We start from the raw sequence: 17180 nt of genomic DNA, 5'->3' as shown, positions 1-17180 counted from the left end.
AATGTCCTTTTGCATAGTTTAGTCTCTTTATAAAGCTGTTAAAATTATCTTTTTATTTATTTATTTTTAAATCTGTGTACCTGGTGAGGTGGCAGGGGGAAAGAAGTGGAAGAGCAAAGGAGAGAGTAAAGTTTTGAAAGGCATAGAGAAAAGATACATTTTCTAAATTAAGACTCATGTTGTTAGCTATAATAAGCTTCATTAAACCCTTTTTTGCAAAAATAATAAACATCCTACCTAGATTTTAGGATGTTTTTTGCTTGCAAAGTAAATTATTTTTTTTAAATAACAACTCTGCATTACAAAATGTTTTGGCCTGTTAACTCTTGAAATAGTTAAATCTGAGTTCTGCATTACAGTAAAAGGAATGTCACTGCTTTTGAATTGTTTTGAAGCTTTTGACTGAAAAATAAGGTGATCACTATGTCAGTGAACAGTTGTTTATTAATTTTGGGTCTTGGGATAGCTGACTTAATGCAGATGGAGACCCGAAGCCATTTTCCCATTGGGAGTACATTTTTAGTAGCTTCATGTGTTTTTTAACAGCAGTTACAGACCAGGCTGCCCTGCTTCCTGGCTAGCAGTTGTGTAAGGTCTCTTAATAGCATCAGCATTGCTGAATGGAGGCACCTGGTACTGGGAGCACTGGTCCCGCTTGCTGCTGGTCATTCACAGACCCAAGGATGATGCTCTTGACTGAAAAATTCAAGAAGTCAAACCTGGGGGGAGAGATGGGAGATTGCCTGTTGCTTGCTTTGATGCAGAGAGGTTTGGGAACTGGTGGTTTTGTAATCCACTACATCCTTCTTGAGTTTAAGGTTGTATCTCCTGTGATTTTGGTCTCAGCAAAATATGTAACGTGTTCCACTCTGATAATAAACAAGTCCTAAGGCTATTCAGAAAAAAAAAAAAGGGAGTTTCCAAACAGTGGACAACCTTCAGAAATATTTTTGTCGTGGATGGTCTGATAATGTTGAAACAAACCTTCAGTTGGGCATCTCTGATTTCTGCAGTGAATATGCAGTTTTTATAGCATTGCTAGGCTGCAGCCAAAAAGGCTCTTGCTGCTTGCTGCATTTTTCATTATCAGAGTGCTTTATAAATGTATCTACTGGCCATTTTATAAGCAGGGAAACTGAGTCAAGCAGTTTAAATGGTAGCCTCAGGCTGCAGTGCTACACTGAATACTAGGATTAGAACAGTAGAAGCTTCACCACTTTATGGAACTGCCCATATGTTTTACTGCCTGTACTTATTTTTGCAAAGGTTTGGTTTACCCCCACCTTGGACGTGCCAGCCTATGCTCCTTTGACTAGAGGCAAGGCCTTTGTACAGCCTTTGCCAGGGGAAAAGGACTATTACTGGAAACTATATAGGCTAGTTTCCTAAAAGTTCCCCATTTATTAAAGCATCTTCACTATGTTATTTTTTTTTTCTTTCACAGATTTTGGCAAAGGAAACACAGTTAGATTTAAACCTTCACGACTGCTCCAAAGGAAGAGAGCGTTAAGGTAAGGTCACGTTTGTCTTCCTAGTGAAGATGAGCAGTTGCATAACTGTAACTTGCAGTCATTGCTTGAATCTACACTTACTTGATGATTCTTGGTCCTCTCATAAGACCAAGCTTTGGTGGATGCTCTCAACAGTTATTGAAAACACCAGCTGCCTCCTAAATAATCGTGTGAAAATTTACAACAGGTACTGCCAAGGGAAGAGTCCTGCTCTGCACTCAGCCTCCAGCCACTGCACTGCCCCTCTCTTCTTAAAAGGCACGGACACAGTACAGACATTTAGTGAACCAGCTTGGAAAACTGATCTGTCTGACAACTAAGGTGGTCAAAATTACTTCTCCAGCTGTGCAGACAGCTTTTTCAGACCATGGGAGGGGACCTCACAGGGATGATTGGGGGGTGATGGGTCTGCTTCCATGCAGGGCACTGCTGCCTCATGCCTGCAGTCTCAGGACACGGTTCCACGAGGCTGGGTAAGGTGACATAGTTCACAGTTAAGCAAGGTGGCAGGTCACGTTCCCTCTCTTTTCCCATCCTTACTCCAGCTGTTCTCTGGTTTCCACTTCATGCTTGCTGGACTCACAAATTGCAGAGTACAGGGGAGGTCAGGGAGCTGGGAGCTGTCCCTTGCCCTAGAAACCAGCTGTTTGCTGGCTCACCCAGACTCACATTTGCAAGCATCCTCTCGGTGGGACTCCCCATCAGCACACAGCTTTCTTCCTCAGCGTTTCTGATTCCCTGCCATGCTGTGTCTCTTAGCCACTGGAGAGAAAGAAAGGGAATAGGTGTAGGAGATGCATCGTCTTACAAAAGGCAGGTAGGGGAAAATTAAAATAAGACCAGGGGAGAAGGATGCAACTGTGGAGCAGATCTGTTATTTAAGAATCTAGAGAAGGAAATTCTCCTGGAGGTAGAGCAAGAGAAGAATAATGCATGCCAAGCATCTACCTGGCAGGCGCACAAGTGGATTGTCATGTATGTCTTTCAATCACAAAATCTCAGTATATCCCATAGCTTTAACCCAGATGGCAGAGCCGTGTTACTGGTGGCATTTGGATCAAACTTCTGCTTGCTTCTGGGCATGTAACTAGGTTAGTGGGACAGCTATTTAGAAACTGGATGCTGCTACTGCAGCAGATGGAGTTTTCAGATTGGAATCCCTGATGTATAGAAAGAGCTTGCACTTGGGAACCTGAGACTGTCAGATACTCTACTGCTGCCATATTATACTTTGTTTTTAAAGAAAAACTATTGAGGTTTGAAAAATGTTGTTGTGTTTTAATGGAAATCATATGAATTCCTGAAAATTGAGGAGTATGAGTTCCTTGGCAACCTGAGGCCGAACCACATGCAAATGCCGTGTGAAACAAGCTTGTTGATTGTATTTCATGAACCATACTCATGGGCTATAGTCCATGCAAGGAGGAGTAGCCCTTTTAGTAACCAGTTTTATCAGGGACTTTAAGAAGAGGACAGTCTTTCATGCTTCTAAAACCTGTTTTTATTTATTTATTTATTTTTGATTTAGAGAAACCCAAGTATGCCTTAAGTTATTTTTGTAATGAATGCTCATAGCCTAGCTGTGGAGTGCAGAAGCTCCTGATGTTGCTGGTCAGAATCTGCACCTACGTTTGTAACGTGACACAAGAAATTAAGGAAAATGAAGTTGAGTAGATACAGTTGAGATACTTGTAAAATAGAGCTGTTGATGAGTTTGAAGGTACAGTATACCTGGCAATCTAAGTCTGACTGACTTTGTACAAGCAACAAAATTGATGATCCAAATGTTCCATTATCAGATAAACTAATAAAACAATGAAATCTCTAGCTAGCTCTCTTTGAGGGAAGAAGGGAAGTCTTGCTGAGGAATTACTTATGAGCAGATACTTTTAAAAAACCCTTTTGAATAATTTCCTGAAATTATTTTTTTTAAAACTACTTGGAATTACTCCAACATCATTTTGACTCAATTTAGATTCCTAATGAATGTTCTTTTTGAATATGTGACATGTCCTAAATACACCTACTTTCATTTTTAGAACTAACTTTATATATGTATCTATAAATAGGCAATTGCTTGGATTGACTGTATCATCTTCAGAACAGTGCTCTGTCCCTGGATTCTCTGTGCAAGTGAAAGTAATGTATTCAGTTGAAGACTTTTTTTTTCTGTTGTGTAAATTTTTAAAACAAGCAATGTCACTTGTGCCAGTGTGAACAAGTGGGCATGCAAAAATGCCTCTGAAGAGGAAAAGCAAAAAATCCGTGGATAAAATGGTCACTATATAAAAACAGCTATTCATTAAAATAAGTGAATAACTGTTGAAAGTCTGTCCTGAGGGGAAGGAGAAACAAGGGCATAAGGGAAACTGTGAAGGGACTTTCAAAAAGTAAGTAACCTGTGATGTCATGTAGCCCAGCAAGGGTTAAATGTAAGAAGTTTGTAATTATTACAAGAACTTGAATGAAATCTGCCAGTGAGCAGAGGCTGGAAGCCACCCTCAGTACAAAGGAGGAGGGAGCTCACATGCAGGAAGAACTGGATGACCTTGAGTAATAGAAAAGGGATGTAATGTAATAATACTAAGTGCACAGTTGTACATTGGGGGCTGATAAATTTTTCTGTCACTTGCAACTGATGAAAGCAAAGCCTTGGCATATTAGTTTCTCATGCAGGATTGAGCAACCCATACAGTGTAGTTATAAAAAGGCTAGCATGTTGTAGACCCCAGCACTCATCTGGTTTTCTCCATTAGATGTATATATCTAGATATAGATAAAAAATACAATAATGCTTTCTCCATTAGAATTCCTGGTTTTGCAAGACACTAGTAAGACCCAGCTCTGGAATCAAGACTTTCCAATTCTGGTCACCATATACAGAAAAAAAGATTAGTTAAAGTTGAGAATAAGTAGAGAATATTTTTAAAGATGATCAATGAAATGGAGAGCCTGCCTTGAGGAAACTCTGTAGATATGAAAAGCTTCTGTTAAAAAGAAGTAAGGTAACCAAGTACACTGGCAAGAGAACAAATGCATGTAAACCCAGTGAAAGACATTTAGGCTATGATTAAAGGCTCTCTAGCTTCAGAGTCCCTGGAACAATTTGAATGAAGGGCGAGGGGAAACCTAATTAGTTTATAATATCTGAAAGTTTGTTGAAGATCCACAAGCAATCCAATAATGACATTCTTTTATACAACCAATGGACTAGTAACAGTCCTGATTCTGTATGGTTTTATCCTTGGAAATTCATGTGACGCAGGCACAGTGGTGGATATTAGTGCACAGTTAATTTAAATTGGGATTTTGCTTTATGAGTGAATGTTGGGAGTGCTGTGTTAATGGAAACTTGAGGTATTGCACTGTTGTCACAAGCATTACAGAAGCAATCAGAGAGGCTGCCAAATAAACCCCAGGTATTCAAAAGTCGTAAGTTGGGTCCCTCAACACTTTGAGACAAGTCTTAAGTAATACAAATGTTTTGACAAAATAGATTTTGATTTATGGCCGTAGTGCAGTCTTATTCACATTTTTCAAAGTCATCCTCAGCCAAAAGGAGTAGAAACTGGTTTCAGATGGAAACTGCTAGTCCCTCAACCTCGGGGTTCTCAGTAAGAAAATAACATACTGTGAGGCTGATAAAAGCCATGAGTGCTTGCAATGTGGGGTTAGGCACATGAAAACTTGCAGTTAATTGTCTCAGTCTCTGCCCAGTCTCAGATGACACATGCACCCATTTGCTTGTGGCCACTACATAATGCATATCTTTTAAGTTCCATTAAAGTGTTTTCACCCTGGATGCATCCATCCACAGTCTTCTGTAATGGACAGCTTATTGCCACTATTAATCTTCTATTTGCTGTTGCTGTTCTGTGGGAGCTAGCATTGCTTCTCTTGGCAGCACCTGGAATAATTTCTTTAAGTGCAGTTCTTGGAGACAATTTGCAGCAGGTGGCATGGTGCCTGGATGTGACACAGCCCGGTTTCCTTATAGACATTTCAAGAGTTTAATTCTCACCACAATGTCTTCTTACAAGGGAAGATTATTTGTAAATGATTAAGAAGCAAATACTTCTTGGAGTTAATGTAAAATATTATTGGTCGTTGTATTTAAAACCGTTTTCAATGAGAAATGTTCATCTGGAATGAGAAAAACAAACAAACAAACAAACAAAAAAACCAAACAATTTCTTCTTTTCTAACAAATATCCTTAATGAAAAGGTATTCAGCTGCTTAAAAATAAATAAATAAATAAAAATTGTCCTAAGAAAGGATTTTCCAGTAGTAAGGCTGTGTAATTTATCTTATCAGAATGACAGCAACTTGTACAGCGCATCACTTCCATGGTAAAATGAAGAGCCTAGAATCACTATGGGGATTTATATGTTAAACCTGTCTACATAATTTACTGAAGATCTTAAGACTAGTACATTTTTTTTCTATGCCTGATCGGGATAGATTAGAAGTCATAATGGCAGAATACAGCAGGTCTTAATCCATTTTTAATAAATGGAGAATAGATTTAATTTTATTTATCCATGAGGAGTAACACTCTTTCCAAAAAAAAAAAGTCATTGTAGATGGTTAGCATCTGCTGTAGACCATCACAACACTTCCATTTGAGAGTTGGAATTTGTATGTTTAATGAACATATTTAAAGAGATTTTTATCTTATCTAAATAGGCATTTTTTCTGTTCTGAAGTGATAAAGTATAAAACTGAATGACCTGCTCGTATCAGTGTATTATGAGCCAAATAATATCCAGAGATCAGAGCAGTAACAACAACAGGGCAGTCATGCAGAAGGCTTCTAGGTGTAGTGTACATACAGTACTAGATCTGATGACATATGTTTTAGTATTTATGGAGAATCATTCTACGTAGATTATTTCAAATGTAATTACTAGTAGAGCATTTTGAAAGCAGTCTCTGGTCAGTAATTTAATGCAAAAATGTGTCATAGTCAGTTCCAAATAAGTTTCAAATTATGTTAGGTTTGGCTTCGTGAGTTTCTTGGGGTTGTTTCTTATTTCGTTCTTATGGAAAGTATTTTCTTCAGTATCTCTGCTAAAATATCTTGCAGTAAATTGGTTACATCTTGGCTTTATTTGATTTGTAGCAGAAACAGCCACAGTTCTGTAAACCAGATGTTGCTTTCAGTTTTCAGAAGGAGTTCTCATTTGAAGATAAAGAAGAACTTGCAAACAGCACAAAGGATATTGATGCTAATCTCTTAGCAGTACTTCCAAAAGGTAGGTAAGGGAGACATGTTATGAACACAAGTGGTAATTTAACAGCATAAGAAATTTAGTCTATTCAAGTGCACAGCACAGTTAAAATCACTTGAGCACAGCTGTTTTGTCAATGGGTTTTCCTTGCGAAGTATGATAGGGGATGAAATGGGATGGATCACAATGCTCTTTTACAAGGCTTTGTTATGTCCCTGCTTCATAAGGCTCAGTTTTGTTTAGCTAGTTTTAAATAGGTTAAAAAGTGGTTGAAATTCAAAACTTCAGAGAGGTGATCTAAGTAGATTAGTACTAAATTCAAGGGCATTAACTTGGCTTGCAGTCGTAGCTCTTTCCAGTCACCCTCAGTGGTTGGTAAAATCACTGTTTACATGAGTAATTGACTATACACATAATTTTAATCTTGCATGTGCTACATAAGGTACGTATTGTTGTTAATGAGACCATTTTGGAGAAAAGTAGACCAGCAGTATTCCCAACACTCTTATGACTAACTCTGTTAAACAATTCAGCAGGTGGGTTGTAGCTAGCTTTGTGACTTGAGCCATCCAAGAAACTTTGTTTACAGTAGGTAGTAAATTTCACAATAGCCCAATTATTCTAGAACTGGAAGCTCTAACATAACATTGTCTATAAGCAAGAAAAATAACTCAAATATCCTGTCCCTCATTAGATATTTTTCTCTTTAAACTACGAAAGAAATAATGCAGTTGGCTTTTGTGCATTTTGGGGTACATTTTGTTAGTTTTCAAATTTCAATATTACCTTGAATAACTTATGAAGAAAACATTACTGCCATCTTTATCTTCTGATGCAGTTGAGGGAGAGGAGAGAATTGAAATTCTCTTGAATTATTTAGAGGAAATCACAATCTGTTTGGAAGTAGTTATTGACCAATAAAGGATGGCATTTTTAGAAAGAGCTCCATGTAAACAACGTAAAGATATTCCATTTGCTCAGGCACATTGTAGATCTTGGAACATTGATTACAACTCTGTGTTCTTTTAAAACTGATGGTATTTACCCTTTTCACACAAAATACAGGGCTGGATGCACTAATCCCAGTGAAACAGAACTAACTGGCTTTCTCTTTTGTGTCGTTTGTTTCAGCTTACTTCTTCCAACATAACATTGAAGTAATGTGCTTGCTCTTGTAGTATAATCATTACAAATGTTTAGAAGGAGATTTCATTGGCATAGTGGCATAGAATAAAATTATATGCATTTATACAGTACAGACTACATGAGAGCACCAGCCAGTAAGAATAAACAGCCCCTCGTTACTCCATATGCTTTGCTTCACAGTCATGCTGGCCAAGATGAGCAAGCAGTAAGTTAATTGTGAGAGCCTTCACTTGAGAAATTTTCTCTGTAAGTCGCTTCTCAGTGAACTAGTTTCTATTCCAGAATGTCTCTTCTTTTCCTAAGAAATTATTCTTGTAATAAAGGCATCAGGCTAGACTCCAACAAAAGTTAGTAATGGGAGCTGATGGTTACATTACTTGAGTCCAAGCACTTGTGAAAATCGAGGCTATTTGCCCCATCCAGGGGTTAACTTTGGTCCACATTTGCATGTGCTGGAAAATGAGAGGAGTATATTTAATTTTCAGCTGACAGGGACTGAACTAAAGTTCAGAGTCTAGCACATCGCTGCCTGCAATTAAGCATTAAGTGTATTAGCGTACCTCTGCTAGCATAAACAGAAGGTAAAAGCTACCCCTGGCTAGTTTGTAAACTGTCACCTCTTCAGGTGGGGAGAGGAAAAGAAAGGAACAAGATTGGTGTGTTAGATTTTCCTCAAAATTAAAATGTTTATACCTGTGTTGCAATGGCTATTTATGATTTCTGAGGAAGCATGCCTGTGGCAGGTACATTTTGATCCACCTTTACACAGACTTTATAAACCTATACCTGTGAGCAAGCTTTATAAACGTGTATCCCCACCCTCTGCTAGAGACATTTGGAAAGCTTGACTCAGTTTTTACAGCTTGTGTATTTAAAAATAAAATGTACATGTGTTGGAACGTCTGTAACTTTATCAACATGTGTCTGCTCTGCTGTTATCAAAGAGGGCTTCCAGCAAAAACGTATTTATATTCTGAAAGATTTCTGAATTCTGTAAGAAATCTATCACTTTAAGAATTTTATGAAAAAAAAATCCCTATGAGGTGCACTCCAAATGTACTTTTTGTTATTATGATGGAATGAGACATGGAACAATTCTGATTTTGCTAAATATCTGGTCTGACAAGGTAATTGTAGGCCTACTCAGTTACTGTAGACCTCTGAAGGTCTACAGTTACCGCAATTACCATGCCTCTTGACAGTCTGCATTAGAGGGTATCCTACCACAGCAACCTGCTCTGCATTCTGAAATAAAGTTTGAAGCCCAGGGCTGTTCCTAAACTGCTGTGGTTCTTCCTCTTTCCCTTCACTATACTGACCAACAATTCTTGTGAAGTGTTGGCATGAAGCATCTTCGATAAGGAGCTTTTACTGTGAAACAAATTATTATAAGCTTTTTAGTCTTTTCTTGTGTGCTGTATCAGAATCATGTTTGCTGAATCAGATCTTTGTGCTACCTTTTAGGTAGAGGTGCTATTATTCTTTATGTTGTCATGGATGTCTTCGAGATGCTATGGGTTTCTGATGGTAATGTGGAAAACCATTCATGAACAGATTGGAAGCTGGCACCAGCATATTCAAACTGCAAACCAAAAAAGAAAAACCTGATCACCTTAGCATGCAAGGGCCAACCAAAGTCCTTGGGACAGAAACTTTTCCAACCAGCTTTCATGATTTAAAGTCCTACATTTTCTTTAGCAAAAAGAAATCACTAAAGTAGTAGACTTCTTGCATTTTTCTTCTTTCTTTTCTTTTTTTCTTTTTTTTTTTTTTATGTGAGTTTTTTTCTTTTTGGTTTGTTTGTTTGTTTGTTTTTTCATTGTATAGTTGAAAAATATTACTGAAACTGTTTTCACAACAAAAGCTCTACAGATATCGGCCAATCTAGCTGAAATTACTGTCTGGAATCTCAAGTGTGGAAAAAGTGTAAGGCAGTCTAGAGTAGTCCCTTGCTATTTTTGTCCCATCTTGTTTGGGAAGGTGTTGGAGAGATGCTTCATGAGTCCAGTGCTCTTTTTAGGACTGCAGAGCTGTAGTAGAATCTCTGGAACTTCAGCTAACACGTAGTGGGAGGGTGTTGAACTAATGCTGCTGGGAGCTCTTCAGAAATTCCAAATATCTTGTGTGAGAATGACTTATAGGCAAGTTTCCTTTTTTTGAGGAAAATAAAAAGATTGATTTACATGAAGCTCAGTTTATGAGCTTGACTAAAACTGTGTAAAAGGCCTGTTCTCTGGTGGTTTTAAGGACCATATAAATTGGTGACTATGGAAGAGAAATGATCGGGATTTGGATGGAATGTGGTTTTATTAACTGCGAGCTATGGAGGTCTTTGACCTGTCTGAAGTGGCAGAACAATTATAGGTTTTGTTTTAACCATTTTACGTATGTACAAGCAACAGATGGAACAGAAAAAACCTAATATCTAGAGGACAAACTTAAACAGAAGTAGGTTTGGCAGAGGTGAAAGCAAAGTATTTGAGAAATCATTTCCTTCAGTGTGAACGTGAGATGGATGGTTTCACATGGATAAAGTCTTTGTTTAATGCGGTTCCACTGCTGGCACAGCTGAGCAGGCAGGGCAGCAGTGGTAACGAACCATTTATTGAGAGAAAAGTCTATGAAAACGCAGTGTAAGGGCTCATCTTTGCTTTAATTGTGGTTCAGGATGCAAATTTTCCATTGGCCAAGTCCAGTTCCCATCTGTCTCCAGTGATCTCTACGTGGAGCTTGCTGGCTTTCAGTGACTGTCTTCATTTGCAGGTCAGCTTGGTGAACAGTGTAGGCTTCAATCCGCTTTGCTGCGGGTGCTTAAGCTAGGTATGGAAGAGGTAACCCCATGGGTTAGCTCCGAAATATCTAGCTACTCTGTGCTGCTAGTCACATCAAATGTGTACATCTTAGATTTTTCATTGCATGATAACAATCAGTTTGACTAACCTGGCTTGAAACCTTCAAGTGGATAGTTTTAGTCTATTCTGTAAAACTGTAGACTGGGATTTGTTCAGAGTACCCCAGATGATTTTTTCCCCTGTGTATCCTGTATTCCCTGTCAGCATCCATCTGTAGCCTCAGGTGCTGCATTAATACCTCATTTGCTTCTCTGAGTAGTCATGATGAGAATCCATTCAGCCTTGATGGTCAAAGGCATTTTACCTGGAGTCCTAGTGGCTTTTCAGCATGTAAGGGTTATATGACAGCCAATGTTAATGGCATCTATCTGTATTTATCACTAACTGTATCTAGCACTATGATGTGCAAGCACTGATATTGACTACAGAAAACTGGGTATGTGGCAGCTCAACTGAAAACCTTAGATTTGCCCATAAACTCTAACAGTTCAGAAGGATAGGGAGAGAAACTGCACCTGACCTTTAAAAGGGTGGTGTTTCAATAATGTTTAACTTAAGTATCTAGAGCTATGAAGTCCAGTAGGGAATAGAGCTGATAGAATTACTTCTACACTGGTGTGGTCTTTTAGACTCTCCTGAGTCATCAAGTGTTTCTGATGGCAGTCTTGGGCTGATTTTTCAGGCTGTAGACTATGGAGTTTGCATTCATTTTTGATCCCTGGGTAAACAGGATCAGAAATCTAGAGATGCATTGCATTAAAATAGCTTTAGCTTTTGGCTTAAAAAACAAACAAACAAAAAAAGCAAACAAGCAAAAAAAAAGCACACCTTTTGGCACCACGTCTTTGCTAAGGCAATGACATTTAGGGGACTTTTGGCATTCCCAGCCCCGCTTCAATCTGCTGCATCCCTTGACAGCTTGGATGGTTTCTCTTCCTGGTGGTAAGAGATCACACCACACTTGTTTACGTAGCACTCACTGCTCCAGTGTGGTTTGCGAACATCACTGATAACCACGAACATATGTATATACATAGGGATTACCTCATCTATCATGCCTCCTGCTGGTTCACTACTGTTTGGTGAACTGTGACAGCTGTCTGATGGCACATAACACCACCTAACAGTTTAGGGCAAGAGAGGGAAAGTATGTCCAACTAAAACTGAAAGGGAAAACCAGCAGAGTAGAAATGCAGAAATATTATGAGAGGACATGGTAGTTTGCACAGGCTTTCTCCAGCCATGAGCCACTTGAGGGGGGGGAAAGTAAGGAATAAGGGACGCTGTTTTTCTCTTTAAACATGGTCACCAATCTTTGTGTAGACAGGTTAAGCAATAACTCCATACTACCTGGTTTGGAAGCAGTTACTATAGCATGTAAGCTTGGTGTTACCTAATCAAAATATAACTTGTCCATTTTACACTAGATCTCAAAAACAGTTCAGGTGGCATAGGAAATTCTAGCATAGCCTGGAAGTACTTGGAGGACTCCTCGGTGCCCATGTGCTTAATGCACTTGTGACAGCAAGCGTAGTAAACTACCAAAGACAGAGGTAAATGCTTGTTACCAGACAAAAACTATGAGAAACCTCTTAACCTTTTTGACTGTTCCTTCTTATTCTGAAGTATTTTAGCAAGTTTCTTTGAGTTTCTGAAACTTAGTGGCTTATAAACTGTATAATCTTTTGTTGTCTCAGTTTCAGAATTAAGAAAACTGTTTGAACCAAACAACCAAGATTTTTTGGAAATGAAAAGGTAAAAAAGAAAAAAGTCTTTGGCCCATAAAACAAAACACACAGCTTGTTTTGTTTCCTCCTCTTAGAAACTCTCCCCTCAAATCTTCAAAGATACTTGACTTCACATTTTTCAAATCTTTTTCAGAAAAGAGAGAATAGCTAGACGCTTAGAAGGAATTGAAAATGATACGCAACCTATGCTTCTACAAAACTGCCCAGGGTCAGTCACACACCGTTTACTAGAAGAGGATACACCAAGGTATATGCGTGCAACTGATCCATACAGTCACCACTTAGGTAAGTAGTATATATAAGTCAATCTTCTGTTGCTAAATTACTTGTTTTCTACCCCTATCATACATTTAGTACACAGAGAAGAGTTTTATAGAACAGCTGTGATCAGACTTTTTTTTTAATATGTCTTTTAGTTCTATGGTTGTCTTATTTGAAGAAGGTCAATTATATACATTCCTTTACAAGAATAATTTGATGTGAGACTTTTAGAGGATTGTGACTCACACACAATCATTTTTATGTGTTTTTGGAGACTACAGTGCAAAAGTGTAATGTGTATGTGCAGTCACTAGTACATTTTGATTCGCAAGAAAATGGAAAGCGCTTAGTCCACTTCATGTGAAGGGTGGGTATGGTGTACATGGTGGAGTTTGGGGATGGATTGGCCCATATTTGTTGTACTTTTGACAGGAAGATCAAATGAAGAGGAGGAAACTTCAGATTCTTCTGTAGAAAAACAACCCAGGTCATCCAGATACCGAGCAGAAATCACAGGAGGAAACACAGAGTCCTTGTATACAGGAAACATGGATACCCACGAACTAGAGTCTAAAGCAGAAAGAATAGCTAGGTACAAGGCAGAGAGGCGGCGCCAGCTGGCAGAAAAATATGGATTATCTCTTGATTCTGATTTGGATTCTGACTACTCGTCTAGATATACACGGGCAAGGAAAGATCCCGACAGTTTGGAAAGAAAGGGAGTGAAAAGTGAAAGGCAAGATGATGAAAGTAAGGACTCTAGTTCCTTGTATTCATCCAGGACTGAGGTGAAGGAGTCAAAGAGTGTGATTTCTGAATCCAAGGAGTACTCCAGGCATGAAAAAGATGGTATTCAAGCTAAAGAAGAGCTCTCAAATGAAAAGAGTGATAAAAAGGCAGATGATGATAGTGCCATTAGGCAGGCGTCTGACCCATCAGCAACGTTGGATAGTTCTGTCTCTCATACCCTTTCTGGACGAGAATCTTCCTCTTATAATGAAGTGCCAATATCACCAAAGCAAACCCCCAGAGAGTCCCTTTCTTCACCAAAGCGGGCAGCCTCACCAATCCATTTGCAGAATGACCAGCCCTTGCACAGTAACATCAGACAAAGGTAAGCATGACTTTTTTTTGCTTGGTTATACAATTTGTTTGTTTAACTTACCTTCTGCAGCAGTTTCTATACTATTTATAAGAATATATTTATTGCCCTTGAAGAATGCGTTTATTGGGTTTTGAATAGAATCATAGAATGGTTTGAATTGGAAGGGACCTTAATGATATCCAACTCCAACCCCACTTCCACTAGACCAGGCTTCCCAAAGCATTCAGCCTGGGATGGGGCATCCACAGCTTCCCTGGGCAACCTGTTCCAGTGCCTCACCAACCTCTGAGTAAAGAATTTCTTCCTAATGTCTAATCTAAATCTACCCTCTTTTAGTTTAAAGCCGTTCCCCCTTGTTCCATCACTACACTCCCTGACAGAGTCCCTCCCCAGCTTTCCTGCAGGCCCTCCTTAGGTACAAGGCCTCCTGGGGCCTTCTCTTCTCCAGGCTGAACAACCCCAACTCCCTCAGCTTCTCTTCCTGGCAGAGGTGCACCAGCCCTCAGCAATACAGTCTCAGGCTGGTTTGGTTGGATTTATTGAATTTCTGATACAAGGAAGCGGATATCTGTATTTCTGTGATCAGTTATGCGCTTGACTTACCTTTATACTTACAGAATGTACGCTAAAATTAGGTCCTCTTGGGAGAGTGGAATAACTGATGTTTGAGATATTTATACAAACTAGAAATCGAAGCAGGTACAGTTCTAAATCTTTTTTTTTTTTTTTTTTCCATTAATTATTATAGCAAGCCTTTATCTTTTTTCACGTGTATCCTGTAATTGTTTGGTCAGGGTTTCCAAGTTAAGGCAAGTTGTTTGTCAATGAAGATTTGAATAGCTTTATGACAGTTTCTGCCAAGATAAAACAGGTCTCAGAGTTAAAAACTGAAAAGTATCTTGGGTTAGTTGAAAGACTAGACAACTTGTTTTCCTGCTGTGAAATGTAAAAACCCTCTTGAACTGTGACAGTTGATCACCTCTCAGATTGTATCAGGGTGTAGGTATGAAGGGGCAAAGGGGAGAATTAAAATTCCATGCTGAAATTGGAAAACATAGTCTCCCTCATGGTATGCTAAATTATTTCAGATTAAACTAATTTAATCCAGCAATAGGGTAGCCAGATTTTTCCAAGAGAAGAAAAGCTTTCACTAATTTCACATTGTAGTTCCACATAGTAATGCAAAAGCAGACTATTAAGGTGTTACAATAACTGAAAAACAATGCTTCACTAAGAATTTTTAAATCATATGATTTTCTTTAAATCTGATTCTTCAATTTCTAGATCATTGCATATACAAAAAAATAACAGGTGTAAAAAGAAGATATGTTGGAGTGTTGCAGTCAAAAATGATACCAGTTGTGGTAGGAATTCCACTGCAAACACATCTCCATCATGCAGAGACTTGCTGACAGTTTCTGAACAGAAGTGTTTCTAAGCGGAGATGAACTGGCATAAGCTGAAAAGTTTAGACTTTCTTCCATCTTAACCACAGAAGCAGTGAGTTCAGAAACAAGCTACCTTGACTGATCTTCTATATCCTTTCCATCAAAATCACAAAAGCTGATTCTTATTTAAAAGTCATTAAATGGTTACAGCTTTTCTTATTAACTCCCTTAAAGTTTGAATGAGGAAGCAAGCTTCCACATCAAAGTTTAACAACCTGGTGGATTGATCAAATCACCTAATCACCAGTGCTTGTAAACTGCTGAAAGGTACTTTCGCTTTCTTTTTTTTAATTTCACTTTATTGAGTAGGACACACTGCTGAGAGTCTTCTAATATTTTTTTTCATATCCTCTCATTATTCGGGTGATTTATAATCCTGCTCACCTTCTTTAGCATGGATAGATGTGTGTATGAGATATGCAAGGTCACCCACAGAACTGAGAACAGAGTTGTACTGAAACTCGTTGAGCTGACTGGGTTATTCCAGACTCCAGAAAACTTGTCTCTAAAGCAGCTTCAACTCAAATACTACAAAATACCATTCCTTAGCTTCAGACAGTCAATTTGAGATAAATCTCTTGACTATTCCAATTACTGATAGGAAGGGGCTTTGAAAATTGGGAGGAAGTGTTTTGGCTGGTTCAGTCTTAGTTTTATAAGTTGTTTTCTTTGTTTTATAAGGTGAAGGAAGGGACCAAGTTTTTAGCCTTAGGAAATCAAAGAGAGCAGCCTATCAAACTTTATAGCCGAGAATGTGTCTGCCGCAGTGTAAAAGGGGATTTTATTTTCTTTGCTTTCATAAAGCAACCGTAGTCTCCATTTCCGTAAAGGGAAACCAATGAGACGCAGAACAATGAAATGCGTTGTAGATAATTTTCCCTTCCAGCTCAGGAGAAGTTAGGCTGCAAGCAGCATTGGTAGGGTGGCAGCTGTCCTGGCGAAACAGCGTACTGGCTGTAGAGAACCACCTCAATGAGCTCATTCAGAGATGAACTTACGGAAAGAAGACCGGTATCTTTAAAAAGCTCTTTTCACTTTTAAATTTTGCTTTTTGAAGAGCAAGGATTTGTACTCATGAAGCAATTTACCAAAATCCGTGCCTTAAAGGAATCAGAGCTAGCCCAGCGTGCTTTTCTATTGCAGCTCTATAAACCAGTTACAAATTCAGACTGAGCAGGGCAAAAGCATTATCACATCATTCACTAATTCCAGCAGCTTCTTTTTAAAGCTCCCACCTCAGGCATTACCTCTTTCTATGATAAAAGGTACTGCAAAAGTTGGTTGGGCTGAAGAGAAATAACTAAGGAAGCAGTCTGTTTAATGGGGACATACTTATTCATTTGTTGGAAGTTATATGTCCCTGTGAGATCTAGTGCTGTGTGAAGCACCACGGGATCAGTTGTGCTTGGCAAGAGCTGGAGACAGGCCCCATCTGCAAGGTTTTTCTTTTTGGGGGAACTTAGTTGTTTTCCCCTTCCAGGTAATAAAGTGGTAAAATCCATTTTAGGGTGGGTCCTGCTGTTAGCACAGTTCCTGAGATTAAACCAAACAGCTCCATCCCATTTGTAGTGTGGTTGGTTTTCACTTAAGCTGCTCTGCAGAAGTTCTGTACTAACAAATGAGAGACTGGGGCAAAAGCAGTAGAAAGAAAGTGGAGCTCACTACAATTCTGGCTACATTATCACTAAATCAGATTCTTTCTAGATAAGGCTTGGGTCAGTATTTGTGTAAAACAGGTTTCCCTCAACTACTGCCTTTCATACATTTTAAAGGAAACCATCTGCACCTGCAGAAAGACATGGTGTAGCTCTTACAGCAGCTGAAAGCTTGAATTTAGGATTTGGTTTCTTGTTCAGATACACGTGTAGAAATGAGGT

At 38.8% G+C, this 17180-nt stretch overlaps 1 protein-coding gene across 6 annotated transcripts in view; it reads left to right on the top strand.

The window, feature by feature from the left end:
• The window catches only part of SVIL (supervillin), a 136021-nt gene that overhangs the window by 65838 nt on the left and 53003 nt on the right, over positions 1 to 17180 (top strand). For 4 of the 6 annotated variants that reach the window (XM_084282633.1, XM_084282634.1, XM_084282631.1 and 1 more), the window contains exons 3-7: positions 1445 to 1511; positions 6676 to 6767; positions 12439 to 12496; positions 12623 to 12774; positions 13183 to 13864. In XM_084282633.1, coding sequence (XP_084138759.1) covers positions 12489 to 12496; positions 12623 to 12774; positions 13183 to 13864 — 842 coding nt within the window. In that variant the 5' untranslated portion in view covers positions 1445 to 1511; positions 6676 to 6767; positions 12439 to 12488. The remainder of the gene's footprint in view (positions 1 to 1444; positions 1512 to 6675; positions 6768 to 12438; positions 12497 to 12622; positions 12775 to 13182; positions 13865 to 17180) is intronic. The other 2 variants (XM_084282635.1, XM_084282636.1) reach the window with 1 other exon arrangement.

The sequence above is a fragment of the Netta rufina genome (assembly GCF_964035555.1).
Source record: "Netta rufina genome assembly, chromosome: 2".
In the NCBI taxonomy this organism is placed as follows: domain Eukaryota; kingdom Metazoa; phylum Chordata; class Aves; order Anseriformes; family Anatidae; genus Netta; species Netta rufina.
Note: the sequence above shows the minus strand (reverse complement) of the source record. Positions and strands in the feature narration are given on the sequence as shown.